The sequence below is a fragment of the Poecilia latipinna genome, unplaced genomic scaffold, assembly GCF_001443285.1.
Source record: "Poecilia latipinna isolate Pla-1442-1.1 unplaced genomic scaffold, P_latipinna-1.0 Scaffold2745, whole genome shotgun sequence".
Taxonomy (NCBI): domain Eukaryota; kingdom Metazoa; phylum Chordata; class Actinopteri; order Cyprinodontiformes; family Poeciliidae; genus Poecilia; species Poecilia latipinna.
This window is the reverse complement of record NW_015115361.1, coordinates 1773-17769: the sequence shown is the minus strand read 5'-3', so window position 1 is coordinate 17769 and position 15997 is coordinate 1773. Positions and strand designations below refer to the sequence as shown.

At 42.1% G+C, this 15997-nt stretch overlaps 1 protein-coding gene and 1 gene segment (V, D, J or C); one reads left to right on the top strand and one right to left on the bottom strand.

Moving 5' to 3' along the window:
• Positions 1–3114: 3114 nt before the first annotated feature.
• Positions 3115–12221, bottom strand: LOC106938994 (ribosomal protein S6 kinase beta-2). The gene is made up of 16 exons (XM_015021217.1): positions 12006–12221; positions 10514–10568; positions 10402–10439; positions 10213–10327; positions 9174–9242; positions 8719–8866; positions 8589–8646; positions 8408–8508; positions 8240–8330; positions 7215–7305; positions 6997–7104; positions 5895–5957; positions 5057–5134; positions 4832–4939; positions 4639–4751; positions 3115–4180 (listed from the first exon to the last, which is right to left on the bottom strand). Exons 2-16 carry the CDS (start codon positions 10565–10567, stop codon positions 4003–4005), a joined length of 1413 nt encoding a protein of 470 aa, XP_014876703.1. The 5' UTR covers position 10568; positions 12006–12221; the 3' UTR covers positions 3115–4002.
• Positions 12222–13356: 1135 nt separating this feature from the next.
• LOC106938993 (Ig lambda chain V-II region NIG-58-like) lies at positions 13357–15787 on the top strand (the record flags this gene model as incomplete). The annotated part of the segment is given in 3 exon segments: positions 13357–13489; positions 15346–15543; positions 15635–15787. Coding segments are annotated over 3 exon segments (385 nt in total), but the record flags the coding sequence as incomplete, so codon positions are not given.
• Positions 15788–15997: the final 210 nt, after the last annotated feature.

The following is a 15997-nucleotide window of genomic DNA, read 5'->3' as shown; positions in this document are numbered from 1 at the left end:
GTCCCTCAGGGCGGTTCAGAACTTCACAGTTCCTGTTCGTCTCTTTCCTTCCTTTTCATACTTTAACAAAAACATTTAATGGTGGATTCTCCTCATCTTAACTCGTCCTTCCCGGCAGATCTTTGCTTTATTCTGTCTTTACTTCAACCAGTTCTGTTTTCCTCCAGCTGAGAGTAATTTTTGCTTCCCCTGTGTAGACTTCATTACTGTAAAAGTTTATTTTCTCAGCAGCAGCTCGTCCAAAATGCTCCATCATGGTTCTGTTATGAAGAATCTGCAGCTGGCCTGGTTCCTTTAGCAGCAGCCTCATTACTGAGGCAGTTTTATCAAATCTTTCAGCACAGAACGTCTCCTGATTCAACCCCAGAGAGTCTGCAGGCCGAAAACCACCACAAGCTGAAGCTCTGAAACTCCTTCAGTAACTTTTGAAACCTGTTTGGTGAACAATCAGATGTTTTCCAGCGTTTATTTACGGGAGTTTGACAGTTAAATGAGAGCTGCTCTCATGTTGGATGAGCCGGAGACTTCAGGCGGCGCTCAGCTCTGTCAACATTTACATGTTCATAAGTGAATCTGGCCTGGGTTTCGCACTGCGCAGCTTTCCACACTGCAGCACTTATCATTCCAGAAATCCACTGAGGTTCTGTTCTCCTATTGTTCTGTGATGAAACGGGTTTATTGTTCTGCAGAACATGGCTGAAGCTGGGAGGTCTCGCTGCTCTTATGTAACAGGAAAAAATATTTCTACACCTTTAAAGCTTTCGCCATAAAAGACGAATGTTGGCTCATAAAAAGTCATTTGCTTCTAACTGGGTTTGGATCCGGGAAGTTTCCTGACCAAAACTCAGATGAAGTTCTGATTTTAAGGTCCGGACAGACGGACCCCCTGGTTCTGCCTCGTTCTAAAGCTTTATTCCTGAAGTTTTACTGGACCATTCCCCCTCGCTTTCTTCTTCTACTACTCTCCAACTTGTGTTATTTGCTGTTAACTTTGTTTTGTTTTTTTCTCTCCATAGAAGCTGCACTTAGTTGTTTCAGCTTTTTAGTTAGTGAACTAAATATTTAGTTTGAATCTGACATATGAATGAATAACAGTGAAAATATGGCTGTAAAATGAACCCCATTTTTTCCTCTACATGCTAAATGCCTTAAATTATTGCTGTAAATTTATGACTAACTTTAAAAACCCATAGTTGTGAACATTGCGTCTCTGCACAACGATCTAAAACTAATGCACAAAACCTGCTGGTAGGAGCCTGTTGCCCACTGTCGCTTTCTGTGCACCGAATGAATGATCGTCCCAACATCCCAGAAATCAGATTTATTCACAACATTCATCAGTTAGAGGAAACAGAAAACAATCCCAAATATAAACCTTTTGTTCTGCAGTGTTTACATATCTGTACAAGTCCAGAGGTTCATTATTCCTTTGTCACCACAAGAAAATCTCATAACAGTAAATTATGCAAATAAACAAAACCCAACAAAGTAAATCATTTTCTGATGTGACCCAGTCAGAGGTTATGATCCAAACACTGCAGACATGGAAACAACTTTAAAAACTAAATTAAACCCAAATGGAAGCTTATATGTTTCAAAACCCTGAAAATATCTAAAGATGGAAGTGCAAAAAAAAAAAGATATATCAGTTTTAATTCCTGTTTGGTCGATTTTCAGTCTGAATTAACAACAGAAAACTGGATTTATGTAAAGTTAACACCATGATGGGGGAGGCAGGTCTGAGCACAATTTATGACCCTGTCATCACTCTGAGGGTATAAACAGATCCTGGAGGAACAAAAACACCCAAACAGTGAAAAGTTTCTCAGCCTCCTGGTGGATTTTATAGATGTTTAATCGATAAACTCAGAGCAGCTGTTCAGCAGCCAAACTTTCCACTTCACTCCGACGGAGCAAAAGCTGCTCTGTGATTTCAACTCTGAAAACATCCCAGGAAACCTGAGGAGTTTTAACCGGATCAGAACTAAAACCAGGCCGGTTCAGAACCGGCGCCGGCTCTTTACGCCTGCTGCAAACAGAATCCAGTCAGCTTCTCTCATCTACATAAATAATATCAGTTTATGGATTCACTCAGAGGAAGAGCTTAAAATTATTCAGAATTTTGAAAAATAAGAAAATTGTGACAAGTTTCCTAAAGTCATAATTAAAATAAAAACTTAATGCATTTTTAATGCTTGAAATATTTTAGGCTCCTGAAATTTGCCAAAACAAAAGAAATTTCTGAATCTCTACCTAAATCATTTTTCTTCACTGTCTGACATTTTATTTTATTTTTATCGGTTAAAATGACCATTTCAATTTGATCAAATCCAGATTAATTTAACTTTGTTTGAAGTCAGAAATGTACATACACCTAGGTTACTGTTCCTTAAAGCACCAAGGCTCAGATGTCAAACTCCAGTCCTGAGGGCTGCTGGCCTGAAACCTTTAGCCGAGCCTCTGCTGCAGCACCTGAACAGAATAATCGGGTCAGTGAGGCTCTGGAGAGCCGATCTACGCCAGGAGGAGGAAATGAAGCCGTTTCATTCCAGGGTTTTGTAGCTGTGGCTCATCCAAAAGCTGCAGGACAGCAGAGGACTGGAGTTTGACGCCCTGCTCTAAGGCCAGGCCAGCTGATGATGTCACAGCTTTATAAGCCAGTGATTGGTTCATTCACATCACCTGAAGTAAACGTGAACTCTGATCCGGTTCTGTCTCCCAACAGGTTCTGGTATGAAACGGGTCCAGCTAAAGACCTCGAGGAGACGCTGTGTGAACCAAACACCTGGGCTGAACAGCCGCTCAGAGAGGAAGAAGCCACCAGTCCAAGTGAAACCAAAGCCAGATTCCCTCAGGCTGGTGAAGTTTGATGGACCTTTTACTGCAGGAGGGACTGGTGCGCTTCACAAAATAAACTCAGTTTGAAATATTGAAGCAACATGGCTGAGGAGGCTGAAGCTCAGACCGTCTTCCTAACTCAGCAGAATAAACTTCAGGACAACGTTTGGGCAGATCCGACCCAGTTCCACCGGTTCTGTTGGGAGGAACGGCTCAAATTTATAGCAAACTGCTCTGAGAGGCTTGTGGAAGGAAACCCAAAACCTTCGACCCAAGTCAGTTTAGAGGGATGTTCTGCCAAATGCTGAGAAAAAGATAAAAACTTTGAATAGTTTAGATAAAACAGGAAATATTGGGACCAGAACCAGACTGTCCCTGATCATCCGGATCGTCCCGATTCCTGTTTGGAGGAGCTTCCTGAGTGATTCCCTGCTGGTTTGACTGAAGGGGAACTAAACACCTCTGATCCAACACGGTTTGACCTGCAGGTCTGCAGAAACAGCTTCTGTGTGATCAGCGGTTTGGTTTCCGAGAGGACCGGTCCGTCGGCCCAATCAGAGCAAGTTTGGCAGCAGACATGAAGATCCAGAGAAAAAAGACGAGACAAACATGGCATCCTGCTGCATGGATCATTCAGCAGATTTCTACATACAGTCATTAAAGAATCTGCGCTATAATTTACAAACTCATAATTTCAAAGCTGAAGACAGTGATTTTTTTTCCTATTGAGTTTTTAGCTCCTGTCTCTTTAAGGCCCAGTCTGCTCTGATTGGTTGAATGTTGTCAAACAGACCCAACAGGCAGACTGATGTCATCACGTTTTCTTTTTACATGCAGAAATAAATAAAAGCAACTAAAAGAACAGAAGAGTTAAAGTTTAACTTCCTGTCGGCTGACGGTCGACCTCTGATCAGAGCTTCCTCTCTGTAATTAAACTCCACAGTTTCCAGTCCATCCATCACAAATCCCAACTCGACCCCATAAACACGCAGGGGAGCTGCTAAAGGAAAATCGATGCCTTCCTGTCCTTTAATTAGATTTAGAAGGAGTTTCTGCAGTCTGGAGGATTTAGTCGTTTGGTTACTTCAGAGCTTTAAATGAAAGCTGAATAAATGAACTGACAGAGACGATGGTCCATGGAGCAGACAGAATCCCTCTGGTTCCTCATCTCCGATGCTCCTTCTTCTTCTTGTTCCTGGAAGGCGTCTTGATGGGCCGACTCGCCGCGCCGTTCTCCAGCGGGCCGGGAGGCGGAGCGGCAGGCGGAGACGTGGAGGAGAACAGGTCCGCTTCCCCGTCCATGCTGGACTTAAAGGGCCCAGCCGGAGAGAACTTCAGAGGACTGAGGAGAAAAATAATGTCTTCTAACCAACCCAAGGATTTCCTTTATCCCTCCACTTTAGGAAGGCAGACAGACTTTAAAACATTATTTCTTCAAACAAAATGTAGCTGTTCAAATAAAGGTTCAAATGACTTTTTCAAGTTGAGATGGAAATCAAAATCTATATCTAAATTTAAGTTGTATGATTTTATTGTGATGATCTGTTTATTCACCAGTTTCTACACCAACCAGTACAAAACTGGAATTTAAGACTTTTTAAGACCATCATGGGTGGATTTAAGACCCATTTCTCCACAGAAATATATGAATGTCATCCAGATTACTGGCAATAAACTTCCACTTACCAGGACAGATGAAAGAAACTAGCTGGTCTGGTAACTAGTAAGTGACTTTGAGAAGTAATAAAATGGTACAAAATGAAGCGGGTGGATACTGTACGCTGCAGTACCACTTCCTACCTGATGGGGGTGCGCGGGCTGCTGTTGTGGCGGCGGACGTGACGCGATCGCGGCTCAAACGAGAATCCTTCCTTCAGACTCTCGAGGACCGACGGCGCCACGAAGGAGAAACCCTGCCGGAGGAAATAAAAACTAAAACAGCTGAAAGAAAAAAAAGGAAAACGTTCCAGAACACGGAGGCTGATGGACTGACGGCGAAGGCGAGCTCGGCGCTGTGGCTCAGCCTGGTGTCGTCCGGACTGTCCACCGGCGTCTGTCTGGTGAACCTGGTGTCAAACTGGCTCACGTCTTCCTCAGAGTGCTGGCAGGAGGCAATGGAGACGCTCAGTTACAGCAGAACACACTTCACATGTGGAAACAGGAGGAAGAAGCCACCGTCTGGATCTGAAAGTCACAGCAACCATAGAAGAAGACCAACCAGCTGCGGTTTGTACGGCGGGTCCACTCGCTTGTTCAGCAGCTCCTCCCAGCTGATGTGTCTGAAGAACGGATGTTTCTGCAAAGAAACAGGAAAAATCCAGGGAAAGGTCAACGATGCTGCCACACTTCATTCAACCTTTGAACAATCAGCGTTTCCACTGTTTGCACTTTGTAAAAGCTGAAAGTTCAGAAACACTGAAACAGCATCCACACATCAAAATCTGGTGGTTAACGGAGAAAACAGCAGATCTGAATTAAAAGCAGAATCGGTTCTGAACGGACAGAGGGAGGGAGGAGGAACAGAAACTTTTAAACTTTTTAAACTCCAGCCTCCATGAGGAGGAAGCCGCTGGATCCAGGATCCAGTTGTTCTGCGTCTCCTGACCCGATTCCCAGCCCAGGCATGAAGCTGCATCCTGGAGCATTAAGGAGCGTTAACACAGATCCTTCCTGCCAGCAGCTGTCAGACTCCAGAACCTTCACTGATCCCAACATGTTCACACCTCTGCTGCTGCTTTACTCCTTCTAAATAACATTTCTGCTTTTATTGCATGTTTTCCTGAACTGCACTCCTTGATGTGCAGTACACATGCACATTATGTACACCAAGATAAAAAAGCATGATATTTCTATTTCTGATAACTGCACAGTATTTTGTCATGTTGTGATCTTGTACAGTATATTGTTGATCTTATTTCTGGTTGTTTTTAATCTCTATTTTGAAGACTTTGGATGTTCTGAGTGAACCTTCATCCAGATGCTGCCGTTACGCCTGAATGTCCCCAGAGTTGGACAGCAGAGGACATTTCTGATCCAAGTCGACCTGCAGCGACTACCTGGATATCAGCGGCGTCGTCTTTCCCAGAGCCGAGTCTCTGAGCCGGATTCTTCTTCAGCAGCTGGAAAAAAATTAAACAGAGAAACATTTAATGATTTCTGCAGTTTGACTTAAAAAAAACCTCATCATACTTGCAAAAAAACTCCGTTTCGTGCAGTGTGCCGCTGTAGCTTCATCTGACTGCCACATGCTCAGACTCTGTATTATAATAGCACTGTGTCTGTGTGTGTGTGTGTGTGTGTGTGTGTGTGTATTAATAATTACTTCAAAGATTTTCCACATCATTCTAACTTACTTTTCTGTCATTTAGCATTTTAAAGCCGTAACGCTGCAGGATTCAGTTCTGCCAGCAGGTGGCAGCGTTGCATCAGCTTCTCACAATGAGCCTCAGTTTCAAGTTAGAATCAGTTAGTAGTGAATAAAAGACAGATCTACAGAGTAAGAGTTGCAACTGGAGCCAAAATATCCAAATAATGGGAATAAAGCAGAAAATGTTAAACTTTGTGTTTCTGCATGAAGCAGAACCATTTTGTTTCAATGACCAGTTCAGTTCATGATGATATTTTACTTAAATGTGAAGAAGTCCATTTTTCTCCAGATGCATTAATATCTCAGTTTTCATGTTCATATTAAACCACAGCTTACATCTGCTGAAATCTGACATGATTCATGACATCTGAGTTTTGTTTCCATGTTGCTTTGTGGAAATAAACACATTCCTGGTTCAACAATAACTTCTAATTACTGTAAACAGAAATATGAAAAACCGCTCCAGGCTGAGTGGATCAAACAGGGCTGGATGTGGAATAAATTATTTTTCATAGCAACAACATGAGCAGGTTTCTCTTTCTGAAGCAGATTAGGGAGTAGAAATCTGGAAACACTGATAGCATTTTGGTAAATAACCGAATATGACAGAGAAATAGTTAAAAAGTCCAATAATTGATTGATTATTGTAAAAATGTATATATTTTTTGCACTTTAAAGGGTCTATGTTGAATTTATTCACTGTAGCTTTGAAAACAATGTCAAATCACTGGGTGTGTGTATTTAAGAATGGTGTGTGTGTGTGTGTGTGTGTGTGTGTGTGTGTGTGAGACCTTTTTGATCATGTCTCTGGCATCGACCGTGATGTACGGAGGAAGGTTGACTTTACACTTCAGGATCTTATCGATGGTCTTCTTCCTGTTCTCAGCTGTGAACGGAGGCTAAAGGGAAACATTCAGACAGACGCTGCTTAGCAACAGGAATCAGAAACAATAAAAACATAAGACTTTGACACTGATTCACTGTTTCCATGCTTCTTCTCTCAGCCTACCGATCCAGTCAGCATGTCGTGCATCAGCGCGCCGAGGCTCCACCAGTCCACGGCTCGGTTGTGACCCGACCTGGTCAGGATCTCTGGAGCCCTGCAGCACAACACAAACAAACAGTTTGTCTAAAACACATACGAATCCTCGGTTTGTGTTTAGACCAGCGTTTGTGGATGGATGCAGGTGGTGCAGTTGGTCTCATTGCTGCCAGCAGCACCAAGGTTCTGGGTTTGAATCCCAGCCTGGCATCTTTCTGCTTAGTCTGCAGGTTCTCCTTGTGCATGTGTGGGTTCTCTCTGGGTACTCTGACTTCCTCCCTCAGTCCAGAACCAGGACTGTTGGGTTAAGTGGTCTGTAACTCTCCCTCAGGTATGAGAGTGAATGGTTCTGGCCTGTGTGTCTCTGTGTGATGGACACTGTGACCATTTTGGGTTTTTTCTGGTATTTGCTGTGGCGCTCTGCAGCAGCTGTAGTTTCAGAAACTTCAAGAGATGACAAAGACTGGACTAACTGCCTCATTCGTTCATATAACGTCACAATATTCATTCATCAAATAAGATAAAATATTTGAGCGTAATTAAAAAAATGTCTCCTACAATGGAAAGTATGTCAAATTTAACTGACTAATAAAGAAAAATTATTTTAGTCTCGATATAAACCAAACTGTCTATAGATTTACATGTAGGGAGAATATTTCAAAACATCTGCAGTTTTCTTAGCTTTACTTTACAGAAATCAATAAGATATTCAGACAATATTCTGACAGACACCAGCCTCTGGAACAGTCTGGTTTCATTAACACGACTCGGTGCTACTGCAGCTACAGGACAGTAACATTCCTCTCTGACTGCCTGGTGAAGAGGAAACATCCTGAAATGTGAGTCTGAACTTGATCACAAACCCACACCACCAGTTGGCAGCGACTCTTGGTGCTTTCAGACAATTTAAGCAACCGAATATTTTGTTTTCTGAATTTCTCTGTTCTTCAGGTTCAGGTGTTTTTGTGTGGAGTGTGTGCAGAGTTACCCACATGTACTCAATGGTGCCGCAGAAGGTGTGTGTGATGGTTCCGTCGTGGATGGACTCCTTACTGAGGCCAAAATCAGTCAGCTTGATGTGCCCTGACCACGCAGAGATCAATACAGTCATCTGGATGTGATTATTGCTTGTGGGTAATGACCTGGGCAGCCTGCCTCACCTTGCTGACACAGCATGATGTTCTCAGGCTTCAGGTCTCGGTAGATGATCCCGTTGGAGTGCAGGTGACCCAGGGCCATCGTGATCTCTCCCAGGTAGAAGCTGGAAAACAGTTCAACCGCGTCACCTGAAAGGATCGCCATGACGACGCTCTCTGACCTCAACGCAGACAGAGATCTCACCAGGCCGTGTCCTCCATGAAGATTCCCTCCTTCTCCAGCTGCATGAACAGTTCTCCTCCTGGTGACCCAGAGAACAGCTGAAGGTCATGATCATCATCACCATCATCATCATCGGGTTTCACCAGCTTACCGCTCAGACACTCCAGGATGAGGTAGAGCTTTCCTCCCGTCTGGAAGGCGTACAGCAGGTCCACGATGAACGGGTGTCTGACCTTCTCCAGGATCTCGCGCTCGGCTCGGGTGTGAGCCGTGTCTTTGGCGTTACGGACGATCTTAGCCTGCAGGAGTCAGAGAAATGTTTAAACAAGGGTCTAAATATTAAATACTCTGTTTTTGCTGTCCAATTTTCATCTTTTGAACCATTTCTCTGTCAGCTGTCTGCACCGCTCCTCTTTTACCGTCTCACTCACCTGTATCTCATTTTCTAACTCAGCGTCTCTCCCTTTAGTAATTCATCCTATTTTTTTCACTTCTCTAAAACTCTTTGTGTTTTATGTTACAAACTTTCCCGTTTTTGACACATTTCTGTCCAAATTTGAACCGAAGATAAAAGATGGAGACAGCCCAGGTCCAGCACCAGCTTACCTTCTTCAGGACCTTCATGGCGAATATCTTTCCTGTTTGGGGACCCTGAACCTTCCTCACTTGGAAAACCTTAAAGAACGACGGAAAGTTGAAGAATATTAAAATAGTTCAGCACAAAACTCCTGATTCAATCCTAAATATAAGTTTTAGACATTTTCAGACCAGTCCGCCAATCCATCCAGTTTCAGACTGTGAACATCTGCAGACCTGATTTTTCACCAGACTGGATACCGATAGGGATCCTTCTGTTGCCCTTCGAGATCCGCCGTACTACTCATATTTGAATGCAAGGGGCCGCAGCATCAGCCCTTCACCGCCATGCCTGGCTGTACTAGAGGGCGTTTGTCCTGGTCTCCATCAGGCCTATTTCCCCTCTGATAGATTTGATTCTATTGGAACCAAAACTGCAACATCTGCTCCATCTCCAGCTGCTGTGGTTCTCCTTCTCACTGCTCTGAGTCAAACCAACCAAACTAATTAAAACACCTGTTCCCCTCCTCGCCTGTGGGGGCGCTGCACCAAGAACCAAAAACGGAGGTGTCAGATGTCAGAGGTGGTAGGATTTATTTTTTGTCTTTGACCACAAGTCATTTCTCCTGGTAGTGCTAGACTTGTGTGTTTGTTTTGGTTGTATTTACCCAGAATGCCCTGTGCTGTAGTCCACTTCCTGCTTTTGGAGCGGTCTCCGGTCCGCTTGGCGTTCACATATGTATTTGACCCGCAGCTGAGTTCACTTCAACCGAACCCAGACCGAGGTCAGTATACTGACCAGAGTTTGGTCGGCATCAGAGTTTGATTACGCATCAACACCTCCCCAAACGAACCAGACCTTCTAGACAAACGGACTGCAGCTGGAATAAACCGGACTGAACCGGGCTGGTGGTGTGCATCCTAAAGCAGCATGGTTCTACAAGTCTTCACTGAGATGTTGTGCTACCAAAATGCCAAAACTGTTCTCTCTCTGTTCAGTGGTGGCAGACTGATGACTCCATGGCAGACATGTTCTGAAACCAGACACCAAGAGCAGAGCATGGCTCACCTTGCCGTAGGCCCCTTTGCCCAGAACGGTGAGGAGCTCGAAGCAGTCCGGTCCAACTCTCTCGCTGTCTCTGTTGACGTTTTCACTGGTCAGCTCCACCTCCTCCGTCTGACCGCTGCCATGACATCACAGCAGGAGAAATCAGCTCGCTGCAGCACCTACATCTGTCTGGGCTTCGTCTGAACTTACCTGTCAGGTTCAACAACCGTCGCCTCACACGCGTCCTCCTAGAGATGAAAGGTTAGAGGTCACTGCTTGTCTTTGTTACATCACGGCGATGTGTGATCCAATCACTGCTCACCTCTGTGTCGCTGCCGTCCTCCGTCTCCAGGTCGATGTCAAACACTCCTGCCATCCTAAAAAAACAACATATTTATCAGATATCATGAATCAGTTTATCTGGACTTTGGTTTGTTACAACTCTTTCAGAACTCCTCTTTAAGTCGCCATCTGGCCGAATATACAGACAGATGTTGGAGTAGGGGGTACAATCCTTGTCCAATGTGATGGACAGAAAAGATGGTTTGAACATGAAACTAGGATAGCGGCTAAACACCTCAAAGTTAATGTTACGCTGTATTGGATCAAGGTTTATTTCCACACTAATGACTCCAGGACCTGGTAGAGGTCAGTCAAAATAGGAGTTGGGTGTTTTTTGTGATCAAACTACAGCAGAGTTGTTTGACGGCCAAGGACAGAGTCACATTTCTGATTACCAGGATGAAAAAAAAAACATGAAGACCAAATTAAATCAAGTTTATCAAAGCTAAACATAATCATATTTCTGTAACATGGACACCACTGGACCACATCAAGAGAAAGTCACAGTAGCACCACAGACTGCTGATGAATAGGACTAAACAATATTCCTTCTGGCACAAAAGTAGCTGAGGTTGAGGTGGAGGTCAGGGAGTACATTGTTTAAAAAAAAAAAAGAAAGAAAGAAACAGCAGCAGAGGCACAACAAACAAAAAAAACTGCAGCCCGCAGCAACACGCAGCTGCTGCAGGTCATGGAGCGAGTCGTTCAAACAGAACCGGAGGTGAAAAATGGAGGAAGGAACCTGATAAAAAAAGGTGGAGACACTAAACAATCTGCATTCCTGCTACAGACAGGCCACGCCCACCAGCTGCTCACCTGGTTTCACTGCCTGTATAAAACAGTCTTCATGTTTTCATCAGTTTTAAAGGTTTCAACTTCTTTTAATCCTTAAGTTTAGTTTAAATTAAACTAAATTAAAATTAAATAAAAACCCCAAAAGCTACAAGGTGCTTCAAATTTCCTCGAGGTAGGAACTTTAAATCAAACTAAAAATAAAACACACGTCCCCAATTCTTGGTCCAATCTTTAATAAACTAATTTTACTCAGATTTTGATCACTACCTCAATAACCTGTGAATTAAAGGTCTATTTTAAAGTCACAAAATGGAAGAAAATATGAACAAAACACAAAAAAATTAAACACCTGGATTTTAAGTGTTTTTTCTTAGAAAATAATATATTTAAATTTCAACTAAGTCAAAAAATAAATGGTGGTGTCACTTAGACTGAAACCAGAAGATTCAGAACAGCGTGTTCTGAACTAAAGGTTTATTTCAGACTCGCACACCAGATAAAACCTGATCTTCCTGGGTTTTCTTTAGAAAGTATCTGACTGAGAAGAATATTAACTGCTACTACGCCGACTGGAAATAAAAACCTGCCCTTCCTGACTCTCTGTCAGAGGAAGGAACGAGCTAAGTGACCTAAATGCTAGCACTGACAGCTACAAACAAGCTAATACTAAGGTTCACCTCAGATCGCTCCGACTTCCGGTGCCTTCCGCTCTCTTCCGGTCCTCTCAGTCCGTCACTTTAAATTCGGAACAGTTCTTAAGTTGTCAGAACCAGCGGGGCTTTCATCGCTGTTTAACAGACAGCAGAGCAGTCAGCTGGTTGGACTCCTGTCAGCAGGACACCATGAAGCCGCTTCGCGCTGTGGCCAACTCCCCAGTAAGGAGGGCAGCGATTGGTTGTTCTAAAAGTAGCAGGTAGCAGCGTAATGACGCAATCTCAATTTACATATTTAAAATCATGCGTAACTTTTGTGTTTTAACACAAGTTACGCAGACTTCTGCCCAGGTCTGAGATCTAGATCTCAACGGGGTTTACCTGGTAAAATAAAGGAAATAAAAAAATAATAAATAATAAAAAAAAAGTAAAATAAAAAAACAACTTTTGTAAAGTATGGAAGTCTTTAAATGGACAATAAAGTCAGGAGCATTATATCATTATAACAAGAAAGCATGTTTTTAGTTTTAACGAGATATAATGTCTCATTCAAAACAAAGTATATTCTTCATCATAACAGTAAAACAGCAAAGCCTCTGGGGATCATTACATGTTATCTAGAGAAACATGAGAAGGAGAATTACAAAGAGCTCCTTGATGCCTTTTAATAAGTCATAACCTGTCAGACCAACATATTTTCTGAAGGTATTTTTACTTCTGTTAAGTTTAGGAACATACTAAGCACTTCTTTTTCATTCACTAGGAGTTTGGACAGGGACACACTAGAGCAGGAATGACTGGGCAGCTTGTGACTGTTCTAGGATGGGAGATTTGATATAAAGTATTCACTAAATATATTTGTCCAGCTCAGTCTAAATTATTCCTACATGGATTGATAAAAGATATTACCCTGGGATAACATTTTATTTTCATATTTGAAGATCACCATTGGCAACAAAAGAAAGTAAAGCACATCTGTCAGAGTAATGTCATTTAAATTATTTTAATTCAAATGAATCTGAATTATTCATCTTGCATCCATCTTCAATTGGCAACACAGACAAAGCAAAAGTTGTGGTTTAAATATTTATGTTTATTTAGTTCCATTATATCTCTGTTGTTTATTTTCCATAACTTAGCTTTCAAAATACCTGCTAGTTTTGTGGCTTTCATTTCCTGTTTAGCCATTTCACACTTTCAGCGCAGAAGCACAACAAAACCCAATTCATGTTGCCAGTAAAAAAAGTTTATTTATCTTCAAATTAAACCCAAAAATTAAAAAACTACAACATAACACAGACATGAACTTTGAATTGATCTTGATTTTATCTCAAACAAAGTTGAAGGAGGTTTTAGGAAGGGGGAATCAAACAGAAGAGAGAAGTGGGCTTTCAGTGGAAAGAGTGGGCTGTTAAAAGGAAGTCAGTGGTCTGCAGAAACTGAAGCTGCTCTCACCTACACAACGTTAAACCAGATGAAGACAGGCTGGACTATGATGATTCTCATTCGTAAGTAATGCCAAAATCTTTTACTTTCTGATAGATTCACGTTTAGCCAGTGGAATCAGTAAACCTGCACACAGTGGGATCACCTCAGCTTTGACTTTTAATAAATCTGTGGCTTCATCTTTGATGAAGATGTGGGAACATTGAATTATGGTGGCAGTTGGCATAAAGATATGCATTTTACCATCCTAACTATGAGGAAGATGTAAAAGAATTTCTAAAAAAAAAAAAACATCTAATCTAAAAATAAATAAATATCTACAAACTGAAGCAGAAAAAACAGAACCAGGAACTTGAGGGACAAGAACAACAGCAGTAGTTTTTTAATTAATGGATAAAGAATGCCAAAAAGAAGATTCAATCCAGAGTTTGGTGGCTTAATAAACATTTTATTCATTGATATTTTTAACTACTTGGTGCCTTAATTGAATCATGGTTTAAAGACTGAGCAGATCAGAGAACTCAAATGTCTTCAATCATGCACCTATTTCACATTTGGTGAAACAACCTCATGTCTTGAAGTAGAGCTCAAGACATGAGCTCTACTTCGTACAGACCGGTACCGGTACCGGTCTGTACGGTCCATGACATTTTAGGAAAAAATTAGTCACCATATTATTGCTTAAAATATTGATTGAATTGATTGCTACTGATCTAAATAATCAAATATTGTGTCTAAGCAGTAAGCACTCTGTTAATTATAATTCAATATAATTTTCAGCTCTGTGTTGATAGAATATAATTATTTTCTCACAGTGGGAAAATTCAGGTGTAACAGCAACAAAGTCACAGAAAATTGAGACATTTACAATTAAAAATTATGAAAATATACTAAAAACAAAGACAAGGACTAAATTGTTAATATAAAATATCAAAACTAGAATATTCTGATCCAAAGGAATGCAAAGTTGAGTTGGATAACTTTAAAAGTAAAAATGTTAAAATGTTTTATGTATTTGTGACAATAAAAACTGTGCAAACAACAGCAGAAATGTAAACAATTGTAGAGTTTGTAGTCAAGCGGCCTGGGAACTGGGTCCAGTATGACCAAATACCTATGGGGCCCAGCAGCCATGTTGGCTCGGACTCAACCTGCTTGACCAGCAGCCACTGCAGTTCAAAGAACATTAATGTTGCTATAGCTACCAGTCTAGCATGAGTCCTCCAATATGGCCGACAGGAAGTTTGCTTACAGAAAACATTAAATAATTAGATTTAACCTGAGAAATAAAGGTTGTTGTTTGCCTGAAATAAAACATTTAATGTCATAATCTTCTCTGTTCCTGCCAAGCCTCATGTTTCTCCACCACTAAGAACAAAGTGAAAATTCACTTTCCCACAGTGGAATCTGATCATCGTACCGAACTACCAGAGTTCCTGCTCTCCAAGACTTCCCCTCTTACTATAATCTATAATTCGTCTGTATGGAGTCCCTGTCTCTGTGCAACAATCCCCAGTAAACCAATCCTTCCCTCACTCCCTCTGTCATGACCTCAAGTACTCAAGGAAAGAAAGCCTCAATTCTCCCCAGAGGAAACCCTGGAAAACTTCCTGAGCAGGGCAAACCTCAGCTTCCTGATGGAATGCCACTTCCTGGTGGCCCTATCCATCCATCGCGTCTCCATCAATCAAGTTCTGATCCCAATAAACTTCCCCATTCCTGCTTACACATTACTGTTGACAGTAAAAACTTTTCTGGGTCATGGTTTCTGTTTTGGGTCCAGAACGTACTAAGAATGTTACATTCAATCCATTCAGATAACAACCAGCCACTGTTCTGCACATTCGGTCTGGTACTGTCAGAAAGTTGAATGTTTTGTCTAAACTTGTTCTGCTTTGGTCCATTTGATCCCCTCCAGGTTTTATTACCATATCCGGGTTTTGGATGCTGTTCGTTCCAGCTGCTGAGGTCCAGCAGGTCCACTTTGGTTCAAACGTCACTCTGGGGTGCAACATCTCCTACCTGTACGACACGACAACGTGGCTTAAACAAAACCCAGGCTTCATTCCAACCATGGTCCTCCACGCCAGCCTCAGGGAGGGACGGCCGGCTGAGTGTAGGCCAGAACTTTTAGTCCCGATCCAGAAGGATTCAATTTTTTGTGACAGTCCAAATTAAACATTAACAATTACAACTTTTGTTTTCAGTGTTTCAGCTCAGTCTTCGTCATTCAGCGAGTCTCATGAATCGGTCTCTAGCTCTGAAGATCACTGGTGTCGAAGTGGGGGATCTGGGCCTGTATTACTGCATTGCCAACATGAATGGACGTGTGATAATTGGAAAAGGAACACGGATTCATAGTAAGCATTCCTCCGTTTTAGGATCAAAATTGTTCCTTCCAGCAGTAATCTGCCTGATATGCTAACATCACAGGGCTCAGAACTTCATTAACTGCCTCCACATAAACTGCCACATAAATAGCAGTTTATGTGGAGTTAATGAGTTCCCCCTATTGCTAGAGAAAAGTTCAACAAACCCAAAGAGGTTCTATTAACCCTTCCTCGATTGTT